Below are 27,144 nucleotides of genomic sequence, written 5' to 3'. Positions count from 1 at the left end.
TTTTTTTAAATGTCTTTTTATTATAAAGGGGGGTTTTTCAAGCAAGAAATACACGCTATCCAACGCTTCAATCCATTTTTATAGTATATTAAAAGAAATTCATCCTCATTAAATGCATATAGATGGCACAATAAACCCGTTCTAACCACTAATGAGGCCCATTTAAATAAATGAGTGTAACTTTAAGGAACAGAGCCGTTGCATTTTTTGGGGGTGTCATTAATTTTGTTCATGTATTGGGCAGATAGCCAGCTCTTGTTTAATATTATAATCTTATCTTCTGCACTGGAGAACCCTCCTGTTTCAGAAGGAGTTGTATCAAAGGGAGTTGCAGAAATTCATGACTGATCTTTTCAATGGGGACACAGCCTACGCTTCTCTTGCGGTCTGTTTTTAGTCACCGAGCCTCCAGAGAGCTGAGACTGTCTCTGAACCAGCCTGAGACGTAAGAGATAATAGATGGGGTTCAGCTTTTCTCGTGGTGTTTCAAAGTCTCTCCCGTCCCTCCGAGGGCCACAGTCAAGCCTCACGACATTTACAGCCTTTCTTTACCTGGGTATCTCTCTGATCTTCCTCTCCATTGGCTGCCCTCTCCATGTCTGTGTGACAGCTCTGCTCTTTATCCACTTCCTCCTCCTCCTCCTCTTCCTCGCCGGCTCCTTGGGTTTGACTGTCGAGCACCAAGACGTGACACCGTTCCAACACGGCCTCCCGCACCTGCTGCTCGCACTGCACCACAAAGATTCGGTAAATCTCCAAGAGAACAATGAGGATGTTTTTACAGGTGAAGAAAATCATGAGCTGGTTGAGCACCTGTTCCTGCACCATGAGGTAAACGCGGTAAACCAGGAAGGGGCCGTCCTGGAGCCCCACTGTGAGCAACAAGCTCCACACTTCACTGGAGCAGCAGGACGTGCAAGAGGACGAGGCTTCGGGACAGCAGCGGAGGTCGCGGCCGGTCCTTTGAGGCGAGCCGCCTTTTGGGGGCTGCGTCTGGGTGAGGACCACGGGAAACTGCATGAGTGCCCAAGAGAAGAGGGTCAGGCCGATGAGGACGAGCACTTCGTTGGTTTCCACTTGGGGTTCCTTGAAAGTGTCGAAGATGTCCAGGATGTCGGCGCCGAGTCCCACGTAAACCATGAGGAGCTGGGAGAGCTGATCACGTGACATGTCTCCTTTGGGCATCAGCCAGCGACCCAGAACCAGCACAATGAGCATGGTCTGCTCCAGGCCGGCCACCCAGTTCTCTGGGTCCAGTTTCACCATCTCCTGGGAGAAAGAAGTAGCACAGTCTTATGGAGCTAGAACAGTCTCATAATTTGCAAATGCACACACTGTTTCACAAATGAACAGGACAAGTTTCACAAATGCACAGAACAATTCACACGTGCGTAGGACAAGATATACAAATGTATGTTTGATGCACACGCAAATATAACCTGATTTACAAACGTTTTTTTGTCTGTGAGCTGCGCTGGATTTGCGTGTGACTTTTGAGACTCCCCTGACGTGACTCAATCCACAAATACGTTTTTTTTTTTAACACAGAAGGATCTGCAACCAATCAGATGTCTTCCTTTGTTTCAGCCAATCATAAGAGCGCACCCCACGTGGGGGACGCAGAGCAGTGGATAAAACACGACTTACTCGTAAACCAATCAGATTAAAGGGGCGGATACACCTGCTGTTTGAACTGCGTTAGCGCCGTTCGCTTAGAAAAGTGATTAATATTTTGAGTTTGCAGCAGAATTAAAAAATGTCTATTTAGTCCAAAAGGTTTGGGTTTTGTTTGCACCACATCAGATCAAATTATATCAAGCAACAAATGTATGAATAATTAGGGGTGTGGTCTTTTGATTAACGGCTTGCACAACCTCTGTCAAGTTGATACAACTTTAGCTGTTTAGCACTGAGCTTTGTCCTGATGTCTGCGCTGTCAATGAAGACCGAACAGAATGTATGTTTTTCTTCTGCTATCAATTATACTAACATACCGCCGTGACTGGTTGAAGGGAGTGTTATTATGTCTTTTCAGTGTTGGAAGGGTCCGAGGACAACGTGCAATGGTCATGTCTAGTAATGCCAGTGAAAGCACATTTGAAACAGGGGATCCCAATGCAGATGTCTGCCGGGAGCCCAACAACTCCCTCATTCCTGAACCTTTCTCAGGCTAAGTTCTCAAGTTCACACTGCAGGCAAAAGTGACCTAAATCTGACCTTCTTCTGGCTGTCTGATCAACATAAATGACACAAGATCTGATTTTTTTTATTCATCAGAATGGATCGCTTTCATACGTGGTAATAAAACAGATTCAGTGCGTCTTCAGTCTGAACTGTCGGGTCACATCTCATCCGCCTTTGACTGTTATGTGATTAATGTCACAATTCTGCACTTCTCGCTCTGATTCCTCATCCACACACGTGCCTGTCCCGATGTTGACGCCATCGCTCCATACATAGCCATCGTCCAAAATGTAGCTCCCTTTTTCCTCGGGTTTCTTCTCATTATAATGAATCTATACTCCTATATCTATACTTCCACTGGACAAAAAAAACTTCATACAGGTTCCCTGCTGGGGCATCTTTGTTTAGATTCAAAAGAGCTTCAAAAGAGACATCTATTCACAACGAAATCTGATATAAGACACCTCTAAAATACTAACGTGAATAACCAACAAAAAACTCTCAGAGTTGAGCATTTGCCCGTGCAAGCAGCCGACTGAATGATGGCAGGTCCCCATGGAGCTCTGACTGCGCTTGTGTCAGCTTTTTTAGTTTCAACCGTTGGCATGAGGTGATTAGACAGGTTTGATAGTTTAATTAGCATGGCAGTCTAATATTAGCCAGCCCTGCTGAGTCGGAGTGTGTTACCGCTGGCCTGCTCGTTCCTCTTATTCACAACATGAAAAACCAATGAGGGAAGTCACTGGGTCCTTTCTCCATTTCTTCTTTTACAGTCCATGATCCTAACGCTCCAATACAAGGAACCAAAGGGTTAACAAGCAGCATACGGTTAGCGGCACAATCCTGTACCAAAATGATGATACAAATATCCAGTGACAGGTAAGGAAAACCTAGACCAGGGGTCGGCAACCCAAAATGTTGAAAGAGCCATATTGGACCAAAAACACAAAAAACAAATATGTCTGGAGCCGCAAAAAATGAAAAGTCTTGTATAAGCCTTAGAATGAAGGCAACACATGCTGCATGTTTCTATATTAGTTATAACTGGGGGAAGATTTTTTTTTCATTATGCACTTCGAGAAAAAAGTCGAAAAGTCGAGAAAGAAGTCGAAATGTCGAGATTAAAAAGAAAATGAAAAAGGAAGAAAAAAAGAGAAAAAAGGAAAAAAGAAGAAAAAAAGGAAAAAAAAAAAAGAAAAAAAGAAGAAAAAGAAAAAAGAGAAAAAAAGGAAAAAAGAAGAAAAAAAGGAAAAAAAGAAGAAAAGAAGAAGAAAAAAAGGAAAAAAAAAAGGTCAAACGTTTTTGAAAGAGCTCCAGGAGCCACTAGGACGGCGCTAAAGAGCCGCATGCGGCTCTAGAGCAGCGGGTTGCCGACCCCTGACCTAGACACATGATTTCTTTATAATCATTTTATATTATATGACTGTTAAGGAAACTGCTTGCAAATCAATTTTTAAATGTTAGTCTTGCCGCTCTTGTGAAGATCAACTGTGCAAAAGTAATGACGGGTCAATTTATTGATTGAGTTGGACATTTCTCCACGTTTCAGACAACCAATCCAAAATGTAGTAAGAGAGGTTTGAAAAAGTTTGCTGACTCCGGTAAACTCCAGTTAAAGTGAGTTTCACCTGGTAGCAACAGAACCGGTTTTGAAATACCTGCAAAGTTGTTCTGTGTTTACTCTCCTCAGTCTCCACGCATAGTTGGATGACATGATGGATCCCGTCCTCCTGACAGGACATCCACATATATACCCGGGCTTGGGACGCTATGAGGAGCTGGTGAGTCCTCAGCGGTTGGATTTGCCAACGTTAGATAAAACTTCTCATTTTAAGGAAGTGCATATGAGAAATGTGTGCTATGTGATAAATTCTTTCTTAAAGTTAAAATCTGAAAAAACAAGTAAAAAACGTGTTTATTGTGTAAAATTGGAAAAATATCCAACAGAGATGACAAATTTATCAGTTTTCAAAGGAACTAACTCGCTTTGGTAAAACCTACTTGATTTTAAAAGAAAACAAAAGGCTTCGCTCTTTAGACTTGTTAATGAACAAAATCACCATCACTGGAATTATTAACCTTTTTAATCCTGATATAGGACACAATACACAGAAAATATTTTTTTTCAAATGGAAGCTACTTATTTTTTATTGTGTATATATAACTTTAAACACCTAATTTTGTCTTTAGCGGCTTGTATTTTGTATCATTATTCAGCGCTTTATGACACTAATAAAATTACGCCTTTTCTTTAAATGTTTTTATTTTATTTATGTTTTACATTTTTATGGTATGAAAAAAAAAGAGAGGAGACCGCACACTTTTGCTCCCTAGTGCAGATTAATTTAGCACATTTTTATTGTATGAAACTATCTTTTATTCTTAATGCGGGTGGCACAGAGATCTCAAACATGATACATTCGGCATTAAAGGGTTAAAGGGATTATTGTAAAGAATTAGCTCATAATAAAAAATGCAACAACAAAGGCGGATGAAAACATTTTTTTTTTTTTTTAGCTGTTATCCGAAGGCAGAGAGCAGTTTCTGCACTTTGAGGATCAAGAATCTCATTAGCGGTCATATTTTATTCTCTATAAAAACTTTCTGGAACGACGTCACGGGTGCGCGAACACCGACCTACCAAACAACGTGATTAACTGGGATGTTTTCTTCTGCCTCAGTTACCACATCTTACCTTAGTGGTGCTAAAACGGGACACATCCACGCTGGGTTTTATATTAGCTGGATGTCTAGTGAATCCGCCCCTCAAGGTGACAGAGTATGTCTTCTTATCAAATCCCTGAAACACAATGCCTTCAATTTCTGCCCACAGCCTCCCGGCCTTGAGTACAGCCAAGGGGCAAAAGCTGGTCCCAAATCTTACATGAAAGAAACTGGAATAAAACCATCCCAGAAGGGCAAAGACCTGAGATCATTTTTTTATTTATTTTTTATCTGGACCATCTCCATGTGTCTATTGCGCATTTCCTGCAATGACTGGTTTATATTCCCCCCCTGCTCGATTTAAATCTTATCTGATATCAGGTGTCTCTTCTAATGTGGCAGCTCGGAGGGCGCGGCGGGGAGGACGGTTCCATGGCGAGATGCTTACCGCTGTGATCGGGATATGAGCCGCCAAGTGAAGATCGTGGCCAGAGGAGCTGTTGGGAGGCAGCTTGGACTGTAACAGGCTCAGCTCCAGAAACCAAATGGATGGGATGACAGTACTGAGGTACAGGAAAACCATAGGGGAGAACCTAAAAGAGAACCACCGAAGGACAAGGGGGTAGGGGGTGGAGAGGTGGGAGCCGGCTATTTTTAGTGGCTTCTTTTGTCACTTGCCAAAGAAGAAAGAGTCCCTTTTTTTCCCCCCCGCAGAAGAAGCATCAAATTTCAGACAGGAAATTATTCTCATCATATATGCAAATCCCACTTGACAGAGCAAAGCCTTCTCCATAAGGAGAGAACTTCAAAGTAAGACTCAGTGAGAAAAAGCAGAGGCCTGAAGAAAGCTGTCGTCTGGGGTTGTTGAGTCTGCGAGTGCCTAAAAACCACTGTTTCTGAATGACGCACAACACGTTATTGAACGTATAGTGGGACACTAAATACTCATATCCAGTGGTGGACAGTAATGGAGTAAATTTACTTGAGTACTGTACTTAAGTACATAGCCAGAGGATTTGTACTTTACTTGAGTATTAGATTTCTTTGGTACTTATTACTCTTACTTGAATACATTTCCAAGACAAATATTTTTACTTTTACTCGAGTAAATTTCTAGGAAGGCTGAAAAGTACTCGTTACTTTCAGGTCTGCTCTTTTTTCTTCTTCCCTAAAATCCTATTTTTAGACGGATATTGGGAGACAGGCACAGAGACAGACAAGACAGACATTGGGAGACAGTTTGTTATGCTCTATATTGCTATATTGTACTGGTACATGTCCTTCCTGTAAAGTTAAGTGACTTCAACATTGAGCAAAGATGTAGTTTTTTGTAAAGCAGTGGTTTGAGGGGGATCCAGACTTAGTTGGATGGTGCAGGTTAATTTGGTTTCAGTTCATGATTGTTAATAAACTCTGCATCATCTACTGTCCTCTTATGATCCCATTCATTTGATTTGTTTTTGGTGTTTCTGCAGGTTTTATATAACATTGTGGTTCTAAAAGCAGCACATCAGTGCAGCTGGTTTCAAAGAGTTAATTCTCAGAAACAATAGTTAAAAGATCCTTAAATTAATTTAGAAAAAATATAGTAATTTACTGATGTGGAAAATAAGAAATGTACTCTTACTCTTACTTTTACTTAAAGTAAATTTAAAAGCATTTACTTTTGGATACTTAAGTACCTTTAAAAGCAAGTACTTTTCTACTCTTACTCGAGTAATATTTTGACTGAGCTACTTTTACTTGTAACGGAGTAAATTTTGACCAGTAGTATTTGTACTCTTACTCAAGTACTGGGGTCGAGTACTCTGTCAACCTCTGCTCATATCCATTCGGGACTCCAGTAATAAGGTTTGACATTAGTTTATGTTTACTCAAGCCATTTTTTTTCCCCACCTTGATAAAAAGCTAGCTGGTCAGAAATGACACTCAAACCAGCAAAGGACGTTTTGATGTTCGCCTCCTCGAGAGGCTGTGACAGCGAGGAGATGACGAGCTTGACGGCATTAGCTCGGATAAAATCCTCATTTTTGAAACAGAGAAAGGCAAAGGGAGAAAGGGATTGCTGAGAAAAACAGAGAGTTTTTGTGGCAGAGAACATTACGGGCTTTATATGTGCTGCCTCTCACGGCCCTGGGCAGATGGGTCGTAAAATGTTTCACAGTAACAAGTTTAGGAGTTATTTAATCCCAGCACAAAACAGGTTTACAAAGTCTGCCTACAACAGCTCAATCCTCAATGTCAAGCCTGTAAAAAGTATAAACTGAAGGAGGCCTCGGGCCTCCTTTTCATTTATCCCACAAAGACATTTTTGTTGACAGCTTCACCAAGAAAGGAGATAGTTTGTCATTGAGGCGTTATTGTGTAATAGCAGTTTTGGTCCAATGGGTGAATTATTTGCGGTTTTAGGAGCAAAAAAAGCACATGTCCCTCACTTTCATCACATGATGACTTGGACATTCAGCATCTTGCATCATGACACTATTTCAGCGTCTCGCTATGCGGCACTGTACGTTTTCATGAGCTGGTGGATTTGAAGATGTTAAGATTTTCCTTGGGAGTGACATGGATGGATAGATTGAGGTTTAGGTGCTTTGGAGACGCATTAAGAGAGGCTGTTGAGACGGATAGTGAATATGTCAGTGGAAGGACGATGGAGATGGAGCTGCCAGGGAGGAGGAGGGATACAGGGACGGGCAAAGGGGAGATTTCTGGACGCACTGATGCAGAAGACAGGGTAAGATGGAGACAGGTGATGTGCTGAGCATAAGAAGAAGGCGTCGGAAGAATATGGAGTATATCTCTGAGGCATTTTGAATAAGGGTTCATCAGAGGGTTTAGTCCACCACCCTCACTCTTTTCTACTGGACACTCATGAGGAGTTACGGTTAACAATTAAAGGTACAAGGTTCAAGTCAGACTCGACATGCATGATGAAGAAAAATGTGTTTATGCTTCTGCTACCAACTTACAATGTCAAACCGTCAATTTTGACAATGCTTTTGCTTTTAAAGGTAGGGTAGGCGGTTTCTGAAAGACATCATGCCCCCCATCCCCCAATTCTCCCCAAAAACACTCCCCATCACTACCACGCCAACCATGATTGGCTGGAGTAGGGCTGTTCAATTTTGCCCAAAAATAAAATCTCAATTTTTTTCTCTCAAAATCCGATTTTCGATTACGATTACGATTATTTTGTGAATTGACAAAAGGCAAAGAAATAATTTCAAATATGCTGTTTTTTTATTGAACATTTGCCCCATGGGGCTTTAAGTGCAAACTTTGCTCTTATTAAACCAAAAATGAATGAATAAAGTGCAAAACTCTAAAAACTGTAAAATAAGTTGAAAAAAAGTTTTAAAAAATATAATAAAATATAAAGTTTTATGGCATGTTCCAACGCCCCCTCCTACACTAAAGAGCCTCTCCGATGGGGCACTTGTCGCAGGTATTGAGAGGTATTTCCATCAATCATTAATATATGTGCAGACAAGGTAAAAAAAAAAATAAAAAAAAGTGAAAAATCGATTTTACGATTTTCACGTTTTAACATCGTTCTAATTACATAATCGCGATTACGATTTAAAATTGATTAATCGAACAGCCCTAGGCTGGAGTAGTGTTTGCTATGGTTTGAGGGATGGTAGCTGCCCCTACCTGCCCCCACCTGCCCCTACCTGCCCCCACCTGCCCCTACCTGCCCCTACCTGCCCCTACCTGCCCCTACCTGCCCCCACCTGCCCCTACCTGCCCCCACCTGCCCCTACCTTGTGTTTTTTCCAGTTTTCAGAGACAGTGGTGGGTATGAAGCCTGGGTTTTCTTTAAAGGGTACGGATGAGATAGGCAGCTAGAGGATGAAATGATGACTTAAAGTGTTATAGCTTGGACATTGTGAATTACTTACCTTTAATGTTGTTTTTTTCTTGAAAAAATATTTTTTATTAAAGGAGCATGAGGCAAGAATAAGAAATGAGACTCATTAGCGCCACGACAACCGTCGGGGTTCCTGCAGCCAACAGCGAAGCCAGCACGGGGCGCGTGTGTAATCTCATGTGATTTTCAAATCAAGCTCTAAATATGACTTACAATGTTGTCTTACCTGGTCAGTAGGAAATGAGCCATGTCAGCATCTGTTTTCAGTCCCAATTCAAGTTGAAGCTGCCTCCATGACTCAAAACGCGTATCCAATGTTTACTCGTGCGCCGTCGAGAACGTGCATGCAGCGTCATTTGACGTCACATCCGCAGGACAGCGTGGGAAATTCGGGCCCAGAATTGCAGCGTTGCATTAATTGCATAAATTGCATTACGTTTTGGTTTGGAACGCTTCATCTGACATTATTACTAGAAAACTTAAAACGTATACGAATTTTTTTCATAAATCCTGCCTCATGCTCCTTTAACTGTTTTCAAGTTTCTGTCTTTAAAGCACCTTGTGCAGCACCTTATTCAGCTGTGTAAAAAGTGCTGTGCGAATAGCGTTTGAGTGATCTCTGTGTTTTGCATTGAGGCTGGGATGGTTGCTGTTTGGTGTCGCTAACTGACCAGTGACAGCCGATTTACGGAGAGGTGGCGTCTGCTGGTCAATGGTCCGTCCCCCAGCCTGCTCACAAAGCGCGGCCTGTTTAATGTTTTGTGACAGATCCTTTAGCAACATCCACAGCCTCTGGATGTTTCTGCTAGCCATTTATCAGCTTCCTGCACCTGTCTGCTGATGCTTTCTGCCATGTTTCCACCGCTATGCTTTAAGTTTCTTCAAAGTTTGCAGGAATCCTTTTTGCAACGGCAGATTTCACTTCTTTTCTGTGTGTGTGTGTGTGACTGTGTGTGTGTGTGTTTTAATGAGATTTAGTTGACACATTGCTGCTCTGTTTAAAAAAAAATGTCCTGACTTCACCTCAAACAAAGTTTCCTTACATTTTGAATCACATTTCAGTTTATGAAGCCTTCTGATATCATTCTTCCTTTGATACATCCTCAGACTCACTCCGGGGACTCTGTTCTTGATCCAAATCGAACCTCATAGATGTGTCTCTCAGAGTTTCTTCTCAGCAGCTTCCTCTACAATTGAAATTCATTTTTCACTCTTTGGCTACAATCTCGTAGGTTTAGAATTGTGATTCTTAGTTTATCTGTTTAAGCTTTTTAGTGGCTTTAAGCAGAATAAGACCAACTTACTGACTATATTTACAGTCATTATTTTTATTATCATCTTAAAGATTACTCAGGCCATGTGTCATGTGTACATGCCCCAGTAGCTTGTTTGAAGACCTTGTTTAACTTCATCAGCAGGGTGCCTTTATTGTTATTCTGTAAGCTTTGCTGTTTCATGTGAATACTCTGATCTTCCAAACCCTCCATATTTAACGTCTGCTGCTACAAATTGAGAGCTCCCAACCACTGATCAGGATTTTATCTGGGTAGCTGCTGAGAGAGAATGGTGTGAGACTCTGTTTTGGCATTAGTGGGGACCAGAGGATGACGCCAGCTGACTGATGACGTGCTCCTTTGATTATGTTGGCACATTAACACAAAATCGAGGGTGACCGGAGCCCTTTGTGTTCTGCGGCTCTCACCTGTGGTGTGCTGCTCATCCTGCCCAATTGTCCTTTGTAGGGAAGCTTTGTTAAAAGAGGAACATTTCCAAGGTTATTATTTTCATCAACACATTTGTGTCCATTTTTTTTATGCAAACCAAAAGGAAAAAAAAACTCTCATTACAAACAGATGCACCTTTAAGTAAAAAAATCTAACCTTGTAATGTTTTGTGGTTTACTTGCTTCATAAATGTGAGCCGGAAGATTATTTGTTGACTGTTAAGATCACGTGGAGCTCTGTATTGACACGCATTTCACTGAGGTGGTTGTGGTTTGGACTAATGAAGTTGATCTACGACTCATGAATCCCTCCTGTGTCGACACACGAGGACCAGCATCTGGAAAATGTCACATCAGTCTCAAACTAGACGTGATTTGCTGCACTCCACTGCAGGGCGTCTTCAGGTTCAGCCTCCACTCTCGGTTTGGCTCCCCGTCGGTCGAAAAGACAGACGACGTGCTAAATTCAGGCGTTAAACGCAGGGTATCCACCGATGTAAAAGGGGGTGTAGACAATGACTACGTTTACATGCAGCCAAAATTCGGGTTATTGCTAATATTCCGGTTACTGAAAGATTCGGATTATTCCGTTTACATGCGTGAGAAAACAGGGTTATCCCTGTATACATGGTGATTAATCATTCGGGATATCTGGATCAAACCAGCGACGCACGGAGAACGTGATGACGCAATTACCGTCATTTCCGCTTCTTCTTCCTGTATCCAAATTCAAAACAAATGCTGCTTCGCGCAACTTTTCGCTCACCTTCTTTTAAATCTTGCTATCTCGGTACTTTCTACCGTCTACAAATGCCAAAATGTTCATATCCTTCATTACATTTATGAAGTGATTAGTCTCCTCCTCACTCGAAAACTGTGGCGTGGTCTTGCGTTTCTCCGTGTTTATAAGAACTTCCTGGACTCAAAAGACCAGGATTCCTTGCAAACAGAGCATGCGCAGAAAACTAATTAATGTTCCTTTTCGGGTTTATTTGGGTTTTAAAAGGAGTAACCCAGGGGTCATATCCGGGTTTTTAAAAACCCGGATATGAGCAAATTCGGGTTATTCAAAGGGGTTATTGGTGTTTACATGGCCGTGCAAATTCGGGTTATTGCTAATATTCGGGTTTTAAAATCGTTATAGACTGCATGTAAACGCAGTCAATGTAAAAAGAACTGGACAACCTCCTACCCTAATAGTTTTCAGGGATGTAGCTCTATTTTTTTTGAGGGGGGGGGTTCTAGATGGCCACATATTGGCAGGAGATGACTCAAGGTTAATCGAAAGATTGACAAATGTGTTGAACAAACAAGCGGGAGAAACAAGGAGAGACTGGAACAACTGACTGAGTTCAGGTGGACGTGTTCTGATCCAGTCTGTTCGGGCAAGTTAGTAGAATTAACAGCACATCAAGCCATATCTTTGAAGCTGGCTTTTAATTTGTGTCTCGGATGTGAAATTCACCTAAAATCCTAAGCGCTTATATAATGACAGCGAGCCATTAAGCATCATCAAAAGATCAAAGTACAAGTAATGTATAAAATGCAGCCTTATATCATTTTGTGATGGATATGAATTCAAGATATGTCAACGAAACCAGTAGGGGAGGGGGATGAGGGGAGATGGTATCCCCCCTGAAATAAAAACGGTCCAAATCATCCCCCCTGTTTTCCCTCCCTTATGTCATTTCATCAATGAATGTGGTTTTACTGCTATTTCAACATTTAGAGTCATCACCAGAAAAATAAGACCAGAAAAATAACTTATTTGACAATTTTCACCTGTTTTAAGTAAATTTTCACTTTAAATAAGTAGGAAAATCTGCCAGTGGGACAAGATTTATCTTCTTATTACAAGCAATAAATCTTGTTCCACTGGCAGATTTTTCTACTTATTTTAAGTGAAAATCTACTTGAAACAGGTGAAAATTGTTGTTTTTTCCAGTGATGAGTCTTGTTTTAAGTGTAATGAGATTTTTTTTACTAAAATTAGAAATTTTAACTAGAAATAAGACAAATATTCTTGTTAAGATTTTGAGTGTTTGCAGTGATCCATTTTACTTATCCTGTGAAGGACAGGGGCATATTGATAAGTTCAGAAAACTGTTTTGATGTATTTGATGTAAGCCCAGTGGATATTTAAAGCTTACAGAAGGCTGCATTTAACTGCTGCTGTCATTCCTGCAGTATTTCTGCAGGTGTTTTGATCAGTGCTATTATTTGTAATATATTATATTATTTGTAATCAGCACAAATTATCTGTCCCCATATGATAAAATCTACCATCCCCCCTGATTGTTTTTTACAACTCGAGTACTGAACGAAACCTATATTTTGTACCAGGCTTTAGGTATGGTTATTTCTGCAGTTCTGGAGCCAGCCCCTGGTGGTCATTTGGACAACTACAGGTTTTTCCACTTCCTTGCTGATGTCAGACTAGCAAAGCGGAGGTAGCTCCTCGTGGCACCACAGCCGGAGCCAGAGATAATGCACCAAATACCAAAATAAAAAAACACATGAGATCAGCGTAAAACCTCAGAAGCAGCGGTCTGCAGCCAGACTGATCTCCCGGGTAACGCTGGTGCCGATCTTCCTGCTGTGTTTCGGATTACCACAAGTTAGTCCTATCAGTACATTAAAGTCAAGAACAGCACATACTCCATCTGCGATTCCTCCCGACATCCTAATCCTTATTATGGACTGAATTTTTCATAGGCGTTACCATTTCCACTCGGCGTTTCTGGTGCACTTCAAGGTGACGGCCATTTCCACGCCCAGCAGAGCCACGCCGGTCAGCAGCAGCCAGTAAAGGGGATCCCCTTTGACGGCCACCACCCGCCACACCGTCACCACGCCGTGGACCGCAAACAGGAAGCGGCTCAGCAAAGCCAACATGGTGTTCAGGAGGCGGCACATCATCCGCCGCAGAAAACCTGCACAGAGAACGGCCTCGTTGAGGATTGCAAGGGTTTTAAGAATCACGGCGACTTCAAATCATTAATCAGCTTTTTAAAATTCAAGTGGAAACATTGTTTAGTGAGTTTGGGGCGTTTTTTAGGAAGTCGCTGTGCATCATTAGTCTTGGTTTGACAGCAACTGAGATATTCATCTCCACTCATTTCCAGTGATTCAAATGTGTGATGCTGCATAAAACACGACAAGAGAAATGCTGTTCTGGTCCGATATTTCATTTTCAGGAAATCACTCTTGTGAGACTGAAACTAGTTTAGCATTTTGGCAGAAAAAAAAGCTCTAACAGAATACAAAATAACCGTCAATAAAAGGCTGCAAACCAACACTTTTTTTTAAGATGAAATCTTCTGAGAAAAAAAAAAGGTTGACAAAAATAAATGATTAATGTTCTTATCATCATATCCCTTAAATAAGATATGTTTAATGTGATAATCAGAGCATTTATACTTGCAATAAAGTCAATAAATCCTTTAAATCCACACAAAAAAAATCCAATGCAACCACACTATTAGAGCACAAACATTCAGAACAGCATTGGTGACATGAGTGTTTGTGTGAATGGGTGAATAAGAAGCCTGAATACTCAAAGGCCATGTACCATGTTTTGTTACACTTCAAACCCCAGTTCAGCCTTTGTTAGTAACTATTGCATAACGTGTCAGCGTGCAAAGTGCCCTCGCTGCCAATTAGTCAGCAGGATAAAAACCTCAGAGCTTTGGGAGAATTCAGAGCAAGCTGTGATTAGTAAGCAGGAGACAAACAAAGTGATCTGCAGTCAATATTAAATCACTCATGGAGGCTTCGCTGTGCTTAAATTTGATCCCTGACTCTCTTTATGATTGAATGATTCACTAACTTGTGCCAAAAAAAAACCAACAGAGAAATCCTATAGTTTTCAAATAATCAAGGTTTATCGTTGTAACGTGGCTCGATTCGGGCCAAGGACTGTCACATACATCACTCTGTCACCACACTTCCTGTCAGAATACTTCAGGATGGGGATAAATTGCAGAAATAGCAACACTGCTGTGTTCGAGGCAACATTTCTCATGTGGAACTGGTTGTTTGTCATGGTTCAGTAACAGGCTCCAACTCTGGAGCTGGTTCCAGACGGGTTCAGGTAGGAACTGATTTGCTTTTCCACTGGCAGGAGAGCACCGGAGACCTATAGTAGGACCAGTGGTGGACAGTAACGGAGTAAATTTACTTGAGTACTGTACTTAAGTACATATCCAGAGGATTTGTACTTTACTTGAGTATTAGATTTCTTTGGTACTTATTACTCTTACTTGAATACATTTCCAAGACAAATATTTTTACTTTTACTCGAGTAAATTTCTAGGAAGGCTGAAAAGTACTCGTTACTTTCAGGTCTGCTCTTTTTTCTTCTTCCCTAAAATCCTATTGGACACAAGCTGTACGTAAAGCGGAAATACGTCAAGCCTCCTCAAAACGATACCGCCAAAGTAGCCTGCGTTTGTCAAGACAGAGCTGCAACAATGGCTACGCCTGCGTCAGGAGAAGAAAGACAATCCGCTGAGTCGTCTGAGTCTGATAATCAGCCGGACTCGGAGCAGGGACTTTCACAAAATCCTTGGCCGTATCTTAACTCAATGTTTGAGTTCGACCGAGTAAAAAACGAGGGCACAGACAAACCACAGACATTTACAACTTAAACTTTACAACTTAAATTAATTTAGAAAAAATATAGTAATTTACTGATGTGGAAAATAAGAAATTTACTCTTACTCTTACTCTTACTTTTACTTAAAGTACATTTAAAAGCATTTACTTTTGGATACTTAAGTACCTTTAAAAGCAAGTACTTTTCTACTCTTACTCGAGTAATATTTTGACTGAGCTACTTTTACTTGTAACAGAGTAAATTTTGACCAGTAGTATTTGTACTCTTACTCAAGTACTGGGGTCGAGTACTCTGTCCACCTCTGAGTAGGACCCATGTGTTACGTCGCCAATGTGCAAGCAGGAAATCTGTGAAAAGGGGCGCAAAGCTAAATTATCTCACAGAAACGCCTGTATTGGAAACGTCTCTAATTAAAAAAAATGGGCCACGCTTTCATGAGCTGGTTTTACAGACATGTTGATAATCCTGTTTAGCACAAAAGGAAACACTTGGAAACACTTTTTTCTCATCTGCACTGGCAACGTCAATCTGATGAAAACGTAGTTTCCAGCTGTTTTTTGCCTCATTAGCATGTAGTTCTAGTGCTTAATGCATTAGTCCATTACATGGGAGTTTGAGCTCTGAATAATCATTTGAATCATCAGGTTTTTGAAAGTCTTTTCATATTTGACAAGATAATGTCTTATCAGGTTATTCAAATGTAAAAAGATTGCCTTTGGGTTGAGTTGAGGTTATTTTCTTTTCTTTGAATGAAGCATTTCCTGAGATTCTCATCACAAACAGCAAACACTTGATTGAACCTTCTCACATCACAGCATCAAATATGGATCACATATTAGCTGCAGGAGCCATCCAATCATTGCAAAGTCACCGGAGCGCTCACTCATTTATCAGACTGTATTTTTCGTCAGAGAATAGTATTTGTCCGTACGTGTGCTTTGGGGGTGTGGCTTTAGGGGCAGGTCTGAAGACAAAACAGGGTTTTATTTCTTTGTTCGTTTTCAGAGTCTCTCTGACTGTTACTGGCTGTTCCAACATCTCAATTAACTGGAGTAGTTTCATTGTGATTCACTGCATTAGAAACAATGCATCCATAATAATGGCTCTCAATAAAAAATATTTTACATTTTTCCTCAGAAATGTTCACATCCTCGGGAATTACACATCAGATTCTCTTTTCTATATTTGGAGAGTTTCTACCAATAATTGTCCATAAATCAAACCCAGGTTATGTGATTATGTTGATAATAAATATCATATTTTATCATATTTTACAGTTATTAAAACGTTTCCTTTTAAAATCCTTTTAAAATATAAAGAAAAAAAAAAACAAGGGCTTTCTCGTCCCCTCTATGTAGCAAAACCACTTCTGATCATTTCAAGGCAGCACATCCCAGGACAGTTCATGTGTTTTCCTCAGATGTAAGACAAAATGAAATACCCTTGAAGAGGTTTTTTTGTCAGAGCACCCCGTCTGCATGTGGCCATAAGTGGTTTTTATACGTAAAGTGGTTTTAAATCTGATTTAAAACAACATTGCATTTTTGCCTGGTAATGAATTTAAATAGCTTTTTAACAGAAAAAGTCTTAATTTGCATACTGATTCACAAAATCCATTATGCAGATTTATTAATCTCGGTGTAACTAATCAACTGGAGAAGTGTCACGGTAACACTCACGAGACAGAACTGATGAGTGTCAGTGGAAGCTGGAGTATCTATATCAGAGGGATTTCTCCCAACCTGGCTGTAACTGTCTGAATGAAAAACATCAAACTAAAACATTAAAAAAGATCCATATGTGCCATGCATTTCAGAGAAGTCTTTCAATTTGACAGGATGTTTCTACTTTTGTCTAAACTCGCGAGCAAGTTTTCTGAATTATAAACGAACTGAATCCAGATTTCTTTTGACAAGTTACCTCGTTTCACTGAAAGTGTGCTGAGATTTTATGTATTATGTATCACACAGCTGCATGCAGCACATACCTTCAGTACACGTTGGACTTCTTGTTGATCCTTGGAGTATTTCCAGAGAACTCCAGACTCGGTGGAAGTGCAGTGGAAAGTGGCAAAGCAGTCATACACAGTGAGCTGGCCTCTATCTGTCAGATTCTGCCTTTTTATATGACTGCTGCCTCGTAGAGCTGCGAGACGTGCAGATATATCAGGGGTGTGTATCCCCGTGTGTGTGTTTGTGCTAAGTGGGGAGTGACCGGCGTTGGAGTGTACTGAAGTGGAGTATCAGTGGGATCCACAAGTGTATTCCTGTGCATCCGCGTCCCCCCCCGCCGGTGCCACCGTAGGAGATAAGGCTTCCTGCCCTTTGCACCCACATCTTCATCGCCATCCGTCATGATGTCATTTCTCCTGGCCCAGAACAAAGTTATCTGCCTGGGAGAAAACCAGTCTGCTCAGAGAGCGCCCATCCCTGCCCCGCTCCCACCCCAGCCTGCTCTGCCTCAGCATCGCTGGCTCTGATAACGGCCATGCTCCCTGCACACGGAAACACCACAGGAGAAGAAGGAGACGAGTGTGTGGGTTTGCTGCTGCTGCTGCATCAGAATGAGGAGGCTGAGTGGGTTGATGCCGTCCAGGACAGTCAATCAACATGGACACTAGGCCTGTGTTGAAATGATCCATTTTCCCATTCTAAATCAATTCTCATATTAATTCCTAAAAATCGATTCATATGTCTAAAAATTGTTTGTTTGTTTTTTTCATCATTGCATAACAACTTTTGTTGTTTTTTTTGTTTATGCCCAAAAAAGGAATGTTTTGTTGGACACGAGCATAACTTGTACGGAAGAGTATTAGGGCCAGGCAGGAGAAAAAATATTTGAGAGGGGAAGATTTTTTTTTATTGTGCACTTCGAGAAAAAAGTCAAAAAGTCGAAATGTCGAGATTAATTTTGAAATACAATTTCAAGAATAAAGTCAAGATTTCGCCTTTTTTCTCAACCTTTCTTTATTCACGAAATTTTTTTCTCAAAATTGTACTTCAACATTATTCTCGACATTTCAACTTTTTTCTCCTCAACATTTCGACTTTTTTCTCGAAATTGTGCTTCAACATTAATCTCGACATTTCGACTTTTTTCTCATCATTTCGACTTTTTTCTCAACATTTTGACTTTTTTCTCGAAATTGTATTTCAACATTAATCTCGATATTTCGACTTTTTTCTCGAAGTGCACAATAAAATGTCGAGATTAATGTTGAAGTACAATTTCGAGAAAAAAGTCGAAATGTCGAGAATAATGTTGAAATACAATTTCAAGAATAAAGTCGAATTTTCACCTTTTTTCTCAACATTTCGATTATAATCTCGACATTTTGACTTTTTTCTCATCATTTCGACTTTTTTCTTGAAATTTCGACTTTTTTCACGAAGTGCACAATAAAAAAAATCTTCCCTCTCGAATATTTTTTTCTCCTGCATGGCCATAATACTAAATGCCATTTTTTTGTCTTTAAATATGTTTAAAAGTATGACAACATTGAAGTTTTCAGTTATAATTGCATACATTGTCTATATTTCCTTGCTTTATATACTGTCTTGGGGTTACATTTGCATAAAATTCTAAAAACCAAATTCTCATAAATGGGAAAAAATAAAACCGATTTCATATGGCTTCTGTTTTCTGCCCTGAATCTGTTTGCTAATTCTGCCCCACATGATGTTTCTGAAAGCACTTACATCAGCATTCATTATCTTTATATCTTAAGGAGTTTCTTAATCTTAAGAATCGGAATCGGAGTCGAATCGATTTGAATGGATCCCCAGCCCTAGTGGACACATCACTGAAATGATGTTTTCCTTCATTTTTCTCAGTCAAACAAAGATAAAAGATACTTTTCCATATTCCTCCTTGCCAATATATTTTTTGGTCCAGTTTTTGGGAGGAAGCCGAGGCAGCATCCAGTGAGGGATTTATGCATGCATTTGGAGTTTCTGTCCAGCATTTTATCATCATTAAGTCTAATATTTATCCTCAGCCCAAGCTTTGTTTCAGTCTCCAGCACAGCTACTTAAAAAAGCATCCATCTCCTCAGCTGGTAAATGCTCTGTCAGTTGGTGCTAAGCAGAAAGCCTGAAGCAGATTTATCAGAGGCTTTTCACTAAAAAAGAAAGAAACACTTCCCTTCGGCTTTGAGGAAAGAAAATTGAAAAAGGAAAAATATAATGAAAGTGGACCAAATATTGATGAGGTTCATTTTAAGTCCACATTTATTTCGTTTAGATGTTGATATTTTAAAGTTTGGACACAGTGACTCGGTGGGGGGGCGCTGTGGGTTTGAATCCCAACTTGGGTCTTTCTGTTTGTATGTTTTCTCCAATCTCACGACTGGTACTCCAGTTTCATGTGTTTCATGTTTATATGTGCCCTCCAATAAACTGAAGACTCTTTTCTGACATATGGTAGCTGACATATGGACAAAAGTAAAGGTTTTCCTCTAAATTAAGTTCTTACATGGGAATAATATTTGTGCAGGTTTTTCTGTTTTCAGGTTTTCTTGGTTTCCGAGACGTCTGGAAATAGCTTCCCGAAAATACTTTCCGGTCTTCCTCGCCATTTGTACGTGGGGCTCGTTTGAGATGTAAATGGCCCTGAAAAATGGGGCTCCATCTGAGACCGTCTGCTGCTGCACATTAGTGAATTGCCCCCACGGGTTCTCTAATGCGGTTGACCCAAATGGGACCGAGATAAGACGCCCGTTTTGGGCTCATGCCCATTTATCACCCCCGGACTACTGGGAGCAATTGGGCCAACATGGAAGCCATGGACAATCCCATATTTTCAGCTCGTTTATATTTCAGATGGACCACACATGCAAATGGCTGGCCGGTTCCTTTCAGGAGAATTAAACTTTGGCCTACTGGGGTGGCGGCGGGCTGTTGGGACCACGTTTTCACACTTAAAGTGTTGATAAAACTGTAAAATTCATCATATTCTGATCTCTCCTAAAGGGCTGGGCTTCACGGGATGACTCATGCATGCATGTCCAAGAACCAGAGGTGTCAAGTAACGCAGTACAAATACTTTGTTACCTTACTTAAGTAGAAATTTTGGTTATCTATACTTCACTGGAGTAATTATTTTTCAGATGACTTTTTACTTTTACTCCTTACATTTTCACACAATTATCTGTACTTTTTACTCCTTACATTTTAAAAACAGCCTTGTTACTCTATTTCATTTTGGCCTTTAAACAAAAACTATCCAGTTAAATTGCTCCATCCAGATAGAGTGAATTTGGTTGTGGTTGTTTCAGATGTTCTTGTCCAGTTTTGTTCTTACATCCGTTCCCTCAGATTCCTGCAACTAAACTTGGATGTACATTCCAATAAAGGTTAGGATAAATGATAACATGCCTCTGAAGTTTGACTTTTTGCACCATTACAATACTTATAGGCAACTAGTCATCATATCTCCTGCTCTCTGAAACACATGTTAATGCTCAATACTACACATATATGGTTCTTTAATATGTTTGCATTATACTAAGATACATTCATTTTCAATAGCTTTTGTCCTTAATGGCTTTTTTCCCCCTTACATTACTTTTACTTTTATACTTTAAGTAGTTTTGAAACCAGTACTTTTATACTTTTACTCGAGTAAAAAACTTGAGATGATACTTCAACTTCTACAGGAGTATTTTTAAACTCTAGTATCTATACTTCTACCCGAGTAATGAATGTGAATACTTTTGACACCTCTGCCAATAACCGCTGTTCAAAACAACCACGACGGCTGCAGAATACGGTTTTTCTAGCCACGAAGCCGCCAACATTCGCTCACCAGCGTTCCAGCTCAGGTGCATGCCACTTTTGAGTGCATGTCATTGACATTCTTCCGGCCCCTGGGAGTCAAAGTTCACACAAACCAGACGAATCATTGCATCAAAGAAGAAAATATAATTAGGATGTCTGGCCAGGCTAGAAACAACTTTTTATTCATTCCTAAAGCCGTGAAAGGCAAGAACAGTGGAAAAAAACTTGTTTAAAATGCTCAAAATCAAGTTAAATGTCTTTTGGAAATTAGACCATCTTTGACTCACCTATAAGAAGGTAAATGTTTGAAGAAAACCACTGTGTGTAAATATGAAGTTACACAATCCTATAGGAAGCTCTGAAATTTAGCGAGCACCCTCATGTTCTTCCAAGGATGAATCAAATCATGTTTTTGCTGCTCTAATGAGCTCCCCTCTTAGATACTCCTACTGGTAGAGCCTTTTAAAAAGAGAGGCAAGAAAAAGCACTTTTTTGTGTGTTTTCGACACAAGTAGCTTTACAGTTTCCAACTTGTTACAGATGTAGTTGGTAATGCAGCTTCAAAAACAGAGTGGCTGTCGTCTCTGGGAGAACCTTCTCCCCATCCTTATTCTCTTTCAAAGTCTCTCCTCTCAGCGAACAGACGCACAAGACCGCAGGTACACTCAAAGGCCTCGCCTGTCGTCGCCACGGAGAAGAAAGCAGTCACAAGGAGCGCGGGAAGAGAGGAGGATATTTCACCCAACTTTCGTCTTCACGACTCAGGACAAAATGCAGCATCAGCTCGCACCTTGAACTTTTTCAGGAGCAAATGCTTTCTGACGGAATTTTAAATCTGCACGTACCGGTGATCTAACCTGCAAAGTTTTCTGCTTATTTGAGCCGTTGAAATGCTCTCACTCAAAGTCATTCAATAATATAAGAAGAAAAAAAGCTCCACCAGAAAACGCTCACGCGGCAACGTTAAAACTAATATGCCTGGGAAGCTGTGGTGCTTTCTCTTCCATAAATTTCCTGAAATCAATTTCCCTGTCCGGACCAAAGGACAGACACGGGTGTGAAATTATTAATAGATCCCGGTTCTCGACTTATAACAACTGACAGGTCAATTATTCATAATCCCTAAAAGAATTTTTTGATTTGGAGAATCATGCATGTACAAACTACATCTCCCGGAAGGAATTTCAATTTTTCTTTTTTTTTTTTTCCATTTTCCTTTTTCAAATCAGGTACAGCAACCGTGGATTGAATGTTCAACAGATTATCTACAACAAGGGGGAGAAAAAAAAACAGGCACACACACATGCAAAGACACACCAACTCAGGTAGTGGAGGAAGTCCTTTAATGATGAGGAAACAGGCAGAACTGGCGAGAGGAGATAAGACACTCCAGATGGTGTCCTGAAGATGAAAATGGACTTTAAAAAAAAAATGGGTGGAGGACCAAAGGACATAGAAAACAGGGGAAGAGGGCGAATGTGTTATCAGCCATGCAGAATAAGGGCACACCTCACCCCATCAGTCACGTCTGGGGGGTGTCCAGGGGGGGTCACTATGATTATTTGTTTAAAGGTCGCTTCAAATGCTTCACTGTTCCGTGTTTAGGTTGTTCTCATATGGAGGTGGCCTGTTCTAACCTTTATTTACTGTGAATATAAACCTCAGATGAGCAATGCAGTCTTTTGTTCCTTTATACAGTACAACTGTCTGCATTTTAATATATTTAAGTCCTCTTAATGCTTTGCAACTTTCAGTAATTAACATGGTTTCATATGCACAGGCTGTTATATACTTTGTTGTTTCCTGAAGTTTTTTTCTTGCCGAAGCCCGCAGTGTTCAGCTGCACAAGTCTGCCAGCATCGTGGTGGCTCGACTCCAGCAGTTTTTGTTGGTTTTTATGTACAGCTCTGGACAGCAGCCATTCCCTCAGGCCCGCTGCCTCCTCTTCTCTTCACATGGTGTACGCCACCCAGTAGATCACGTTCACCACGGCGAAGGTGAAGGGGAACACGGCCCGGGCGTAGATGTCGATGGTGTCGGCGTCGATGGGCTTGCAGACGCACTTGGAGCAGCACTTCTTCTTCTTCTCCTCGTTCTCCTCCGCCGGCCTGGACCTTCTCCTCCTCGGCTCGGGCTCTTCCGCAGCCCCCTCTCCGGGAATTTCGCTGCCAGATCGCTGGGGCCGGCCCTGGCGGTTAGAAATAACCACACCCTGATTCATGCCGGTGACCGACAGGGAAAACAGAACCATTGCCTGTTTGCCGTTCTTTACAATAGACTGTAAGGAGAAGGAGAAAAGCACGTCAGCGTTTACCCGGCAAATTACAACTCTGTTTCATTTATAAAAATCAGGAAAGTCACACTTCCCACTTCCCCCGTATAACTAAAGCGTGCCGTATTCACAGTGCAGTCTCGTCCTCTATAGTAAAACATTGCAGGTGATACAACCCCCGTCACCAGCACGAGATTGTGGTATTTAACTTTTATGTCTCATCATGCACTTCCATTAATTTGCCATAAAATGTGATCGGATTTTCAACTAAGACACATTTACAGATAATTAAAATGAAATGATGGATCCCTAAACACTTTGGGACTATTTTATATCCCTTTCATTTTTTTCTGAGGAGTAGTGCACATCAGGGAGTACTTGGTTCCATTATCATCATCATAGATCATAAATCACACCTGGAAACTCACTTCACTCCAGATGTGCAAACTACTGACTCCGATTAGCATCTGTGGAGGACTAAACCCTGTGAGTTCACTCACTTTTTCCCTCAGTGGCAACAATCATAATGGTGTTTGCCTGTTATTGTGACTTTAGATGAAGATTTGTTTTTCTTTCTTTTTTTTTTACTAGTAGATTTGTAAAATCACAGGTTTTGGAATCATAAACCTCCAAGTTCTCCAGCTAACAGATAACGACTACTAATACAGGACTGTCTCAGAAAATTAGAATATGGTGATAAAGTTCTTTATTTTCTGTAATGCAATTAAAAAAACTAAAATATCATACATTCTGGATTCATTACAAATCAACAGAAATATTGCAAGCCTTTTATTATTTTATGGCTTACAGTTTAAGATTAAGATTCCCAGAATAATCTAATTTTTTGAGATAGGATATTTGAATGAATGAATGAATGAAAAACTTTATTTCGAACATGCTAACAAATATATATTTAAACCAAAGAACAATAGTTAAATAATAATCATGATAAATACAGTATAATACAAATCATAACAATCATAAACAAAAACATGCCTCACTGGCTTTTTTTCTTTTTTTTTTTTCTTTCCTTTTTTGCATGCTCGAAATGGAGCAGGGAGAAGTTAAAAAACTTATTTAGCCCTGCCCCGGTTATTTACAACACAAAATATAATTTGCCACCCGAAATTAAGCCGTATACATATACACATACATACATACATACATACATACATACATACATACATACATACATACATACATACATACATACATACATACATACATACATACATACATACATACATACATACATACATACATACATACATACATACATACATACATACATACATACATACATACATACATACATACATACATACATACATACATACATACATACATACATACATACATACATACATACATACATACATACATACATACATACATACATACATACATACATACATACATACATACATACATACATACATACATACATACATACATACATACATACATACATACATACATACATACATACATACATACATACATACATACATACATACATACATACATACATACATACATACACATATGCACATACACATATTCATATTCTCCATACATTATAATACTCAATATACACCATGGAGCAATACATTATACTTTATATATTATACATTTAAATAGAGCCTTCCTTTGGCATATATCATATACTGGTCAACATACATACATCATACAAATTCAATTATCTAACCCGCTATTTTTTAATGTAACTCTTCCTGTCTATATCTCATAATAATGCATTCTTTATATCTTTTTTTGAACTGGTTCATACTTGAGCATTGCTTGAGTTCTACATGAATACTGTTCCATAGCTTGACTCCGCATACTGAAATAGAGAAGGTTTTAAGTGTTGTCCGAGCCACTCTGGTTTTTAGATTTAATTCCCCCCTTAAATTATACCCCCCTTCTCTATCAGAGAACATCCCCTGAATATTCCTAGGGAGTTGATTGTGTCTTGCTTTATACATTGTCAAGGCAGTTTTATATTCAATAATATCTTTAAATTTTAAAAGATATGAATTTGAAAATAATCTATTAGTATGATCTCTATATCCAGAATTATGTATTATTCTTATAGCTCGTTTTTGGAGTATAGTTAATACATTCAGTGATGATTTATAAGTATTTCCCCAGACCTCTGTACAGTAGTTCAAGTATGGCAAAACCAGGGAACAGTATAGCATGCGTAGTGAGTTATAATTTAATAAGTGCTTAGCTTTATTTAAAACTGAGACACTTCTAGATAATTTATTATGTATATATTTTATATGAGATTTCCAGCTAATTTTATCATCAATTATTACCCCAAGAAATTTGTTTTCTGAAACTCTCTCAATTTCAACACCATCTAGCTGTATTTTTACCTGATTATCTATCTTATAATTACTAAATAACATTAGTTTAGTTTTAGCCAGATTTAACGACAATTTATTTTTATCAAACCACCTTTTTAACTTATATAATTCAGATGTAACCTTGTCCAATAGCTCCTGTAAGTTTTTTCCAGAACAAAATATATTTGTGTCATCTGCAAAAACTACCATTTTGAAGATATTAGATACATCACACATATCATTTATATACAAAATAAACAATTTCGGACCCAGTACTGACCCCTGTGGGACCCCACAAGCAATGCTCAAGCATGTAGACACAGACTCACCCAACTTCACAAATTGTTTCCTATCACTTAAATAGCTTTGCACCCAATTTAACACTATTCCTCTAATCTCATATCGTTCTAATTTATTAAATAATATATCATGATTAATAGTATCAAATGCTTTTTTAAGATCTATAAATACCCCAGCTACATAATTATATGCATCTATAGAATTCGTTATTTCCTCAATAGAATCCATTATTTGAGTTTTCTTAAACTGTAAGTCATGATCAGCAATATTCAAATAATAAAAGGCTTGCAATATTACAGTTGATTTGTAATGAATCCAGAATGTATGACATTTTTGCATTACAGGAAATAAAGGACTTTATCACAATATTCTAATTTTCTGAGACAGTCCTGTATGTGCTTGTGCTCTCTGTGTCCTTCCTCCTGTCCTCTGTGCTGCCTCCCTTTCCTGCTCTACCCAGCTGGTCTTCAGCAGGAGGGTCCCGTATGAGCCAGGTCCTGCTCAAGGTTTTTGCAATAATTGAATCAACCTTGTTAGTTTTATGTTTCAACTCTCTTTGATCTGAGCAGAGCCAATACCAAGTATAACATCGCTTCAAATTTAAGAAAAGAAAAAATAATATTTACTGGCAAAAGGAGAATTGTGAAAAGGGTGTTTCCGCAGATGCATCAAACTCCAGCACATAAGTTGTTAAACTTCCTCCACAAACATGTCCAGCGATTCTGCACTCAGAGGTGTCGGCTGCAGGACTCATCAGTGTCTCGCCAACTCTGCTCTTTTGTTTTGTTGCACGTAGCAGCTCAGAACCCTCGGAGCCGCGTATCCCGTCTGCTCCCAGACTCCCCTAACTAATGTGACTGATCAGAATTACTGGATGTGATGAATAGAGATACTGATCCAGCTCTTCAGACAAGCTGTCCAAATCTTCTCAGTGTTTGGCAGCAAATGCCTGTGTCAGTATTTTAGTATTTTATGATTAAATAAAGCTGATTATCACACAGATGAAAATCTATTCTTAGAGAGGAAGACATAAAAAAGTAAATGCTACCGATGTGGTTTTTACTTTGAACTCAATCTCATGAAATTATATTTAATTTAAGCAAAGTTTGCTTTGAACTCTACAATATGTCTTGGGAAAAGTTAAATTCATATTGAAGCTGAACAATTTGACGTAATATGTCTGAAAAACAAGGTGGATATTTCTGTCTTTAAGAAAAAATGAATAAATAATGAAAATAACGATCAGTTAACAGCTCGGGCCAGGACTCTGACCCAGTTCCTGATTTTGGCCTCATGTGTGATTCACTTTGACGCAACACTTTTTAAAGCGTTGAAATAGTCCAACATGACCACTAGATGTCAGTAACTGGCACACCCTAAC

General features: G+C 39.7%; 2 protein-coding genes across 2 annotated transcripts in view; both read right to left on the bottom strand.

Moving 5' to 3' along the window:
- Window positions 1–397: 397 nt before the first annotated feature.
- LOC133456403 (transmembrane protein 26) lies at window positions 398–13,364 on the bottom strand. The gene is made up of 4 exons (XM_061734879.1): window positions 13,168–13,364; window positions 5,297–5,441; window positions 540–1,269; window positions 398–438 (listed from the first exon to the last, which is right to left on the bottom strand). The coding sequence occupies exons 1-4, from the start codon at window positions 13,362–13,364 to the stop codon at window positions 398–400; spliced, it is 1,113 nt and encodes a 370-aa protein (XP_061590863.1).
- Window positions 13,365–22,158: 8,794 nt separating this feature from the next.
- Window positions 22,159–27,144, bottom strand: part of gabrd (gamma-aminobutyric acid type A receptor subunit delta) — a 37,602-nt gene continuing 32,616 nt past the window's right edge. The window contains exon 9 of the mRNA XM_061736681.1: window positions 22,159–23,118. Coding sequence (XP_061592665.1) covers window positions 22,792–23,118 — 327 coding nt within the window. The 3' untranslated portion in view covers window positions 22,159–22,791. The remainder of the gene's footprint in view (window positions 23,119–27,144) is intronic.

This window comes from Cololabis saira, chromosome 12 (genome assembly GCF_033807715.1).
Source record: "Cololabis saira isolate AMF1-May2022 chromosome 12, fColSai1.1, whole genome shotgun sequence".
Lineage (NCBI taxonomy): Eukaryota > Metazoa > Chordata > Actinopteri > Beloniformes > Belonidae > Cololabis > Cololabis saira.
Note: the sequence above shows the minus strand (reverse complement) of the source record. Positions and strands in the feature narration are given on the sequence as shown.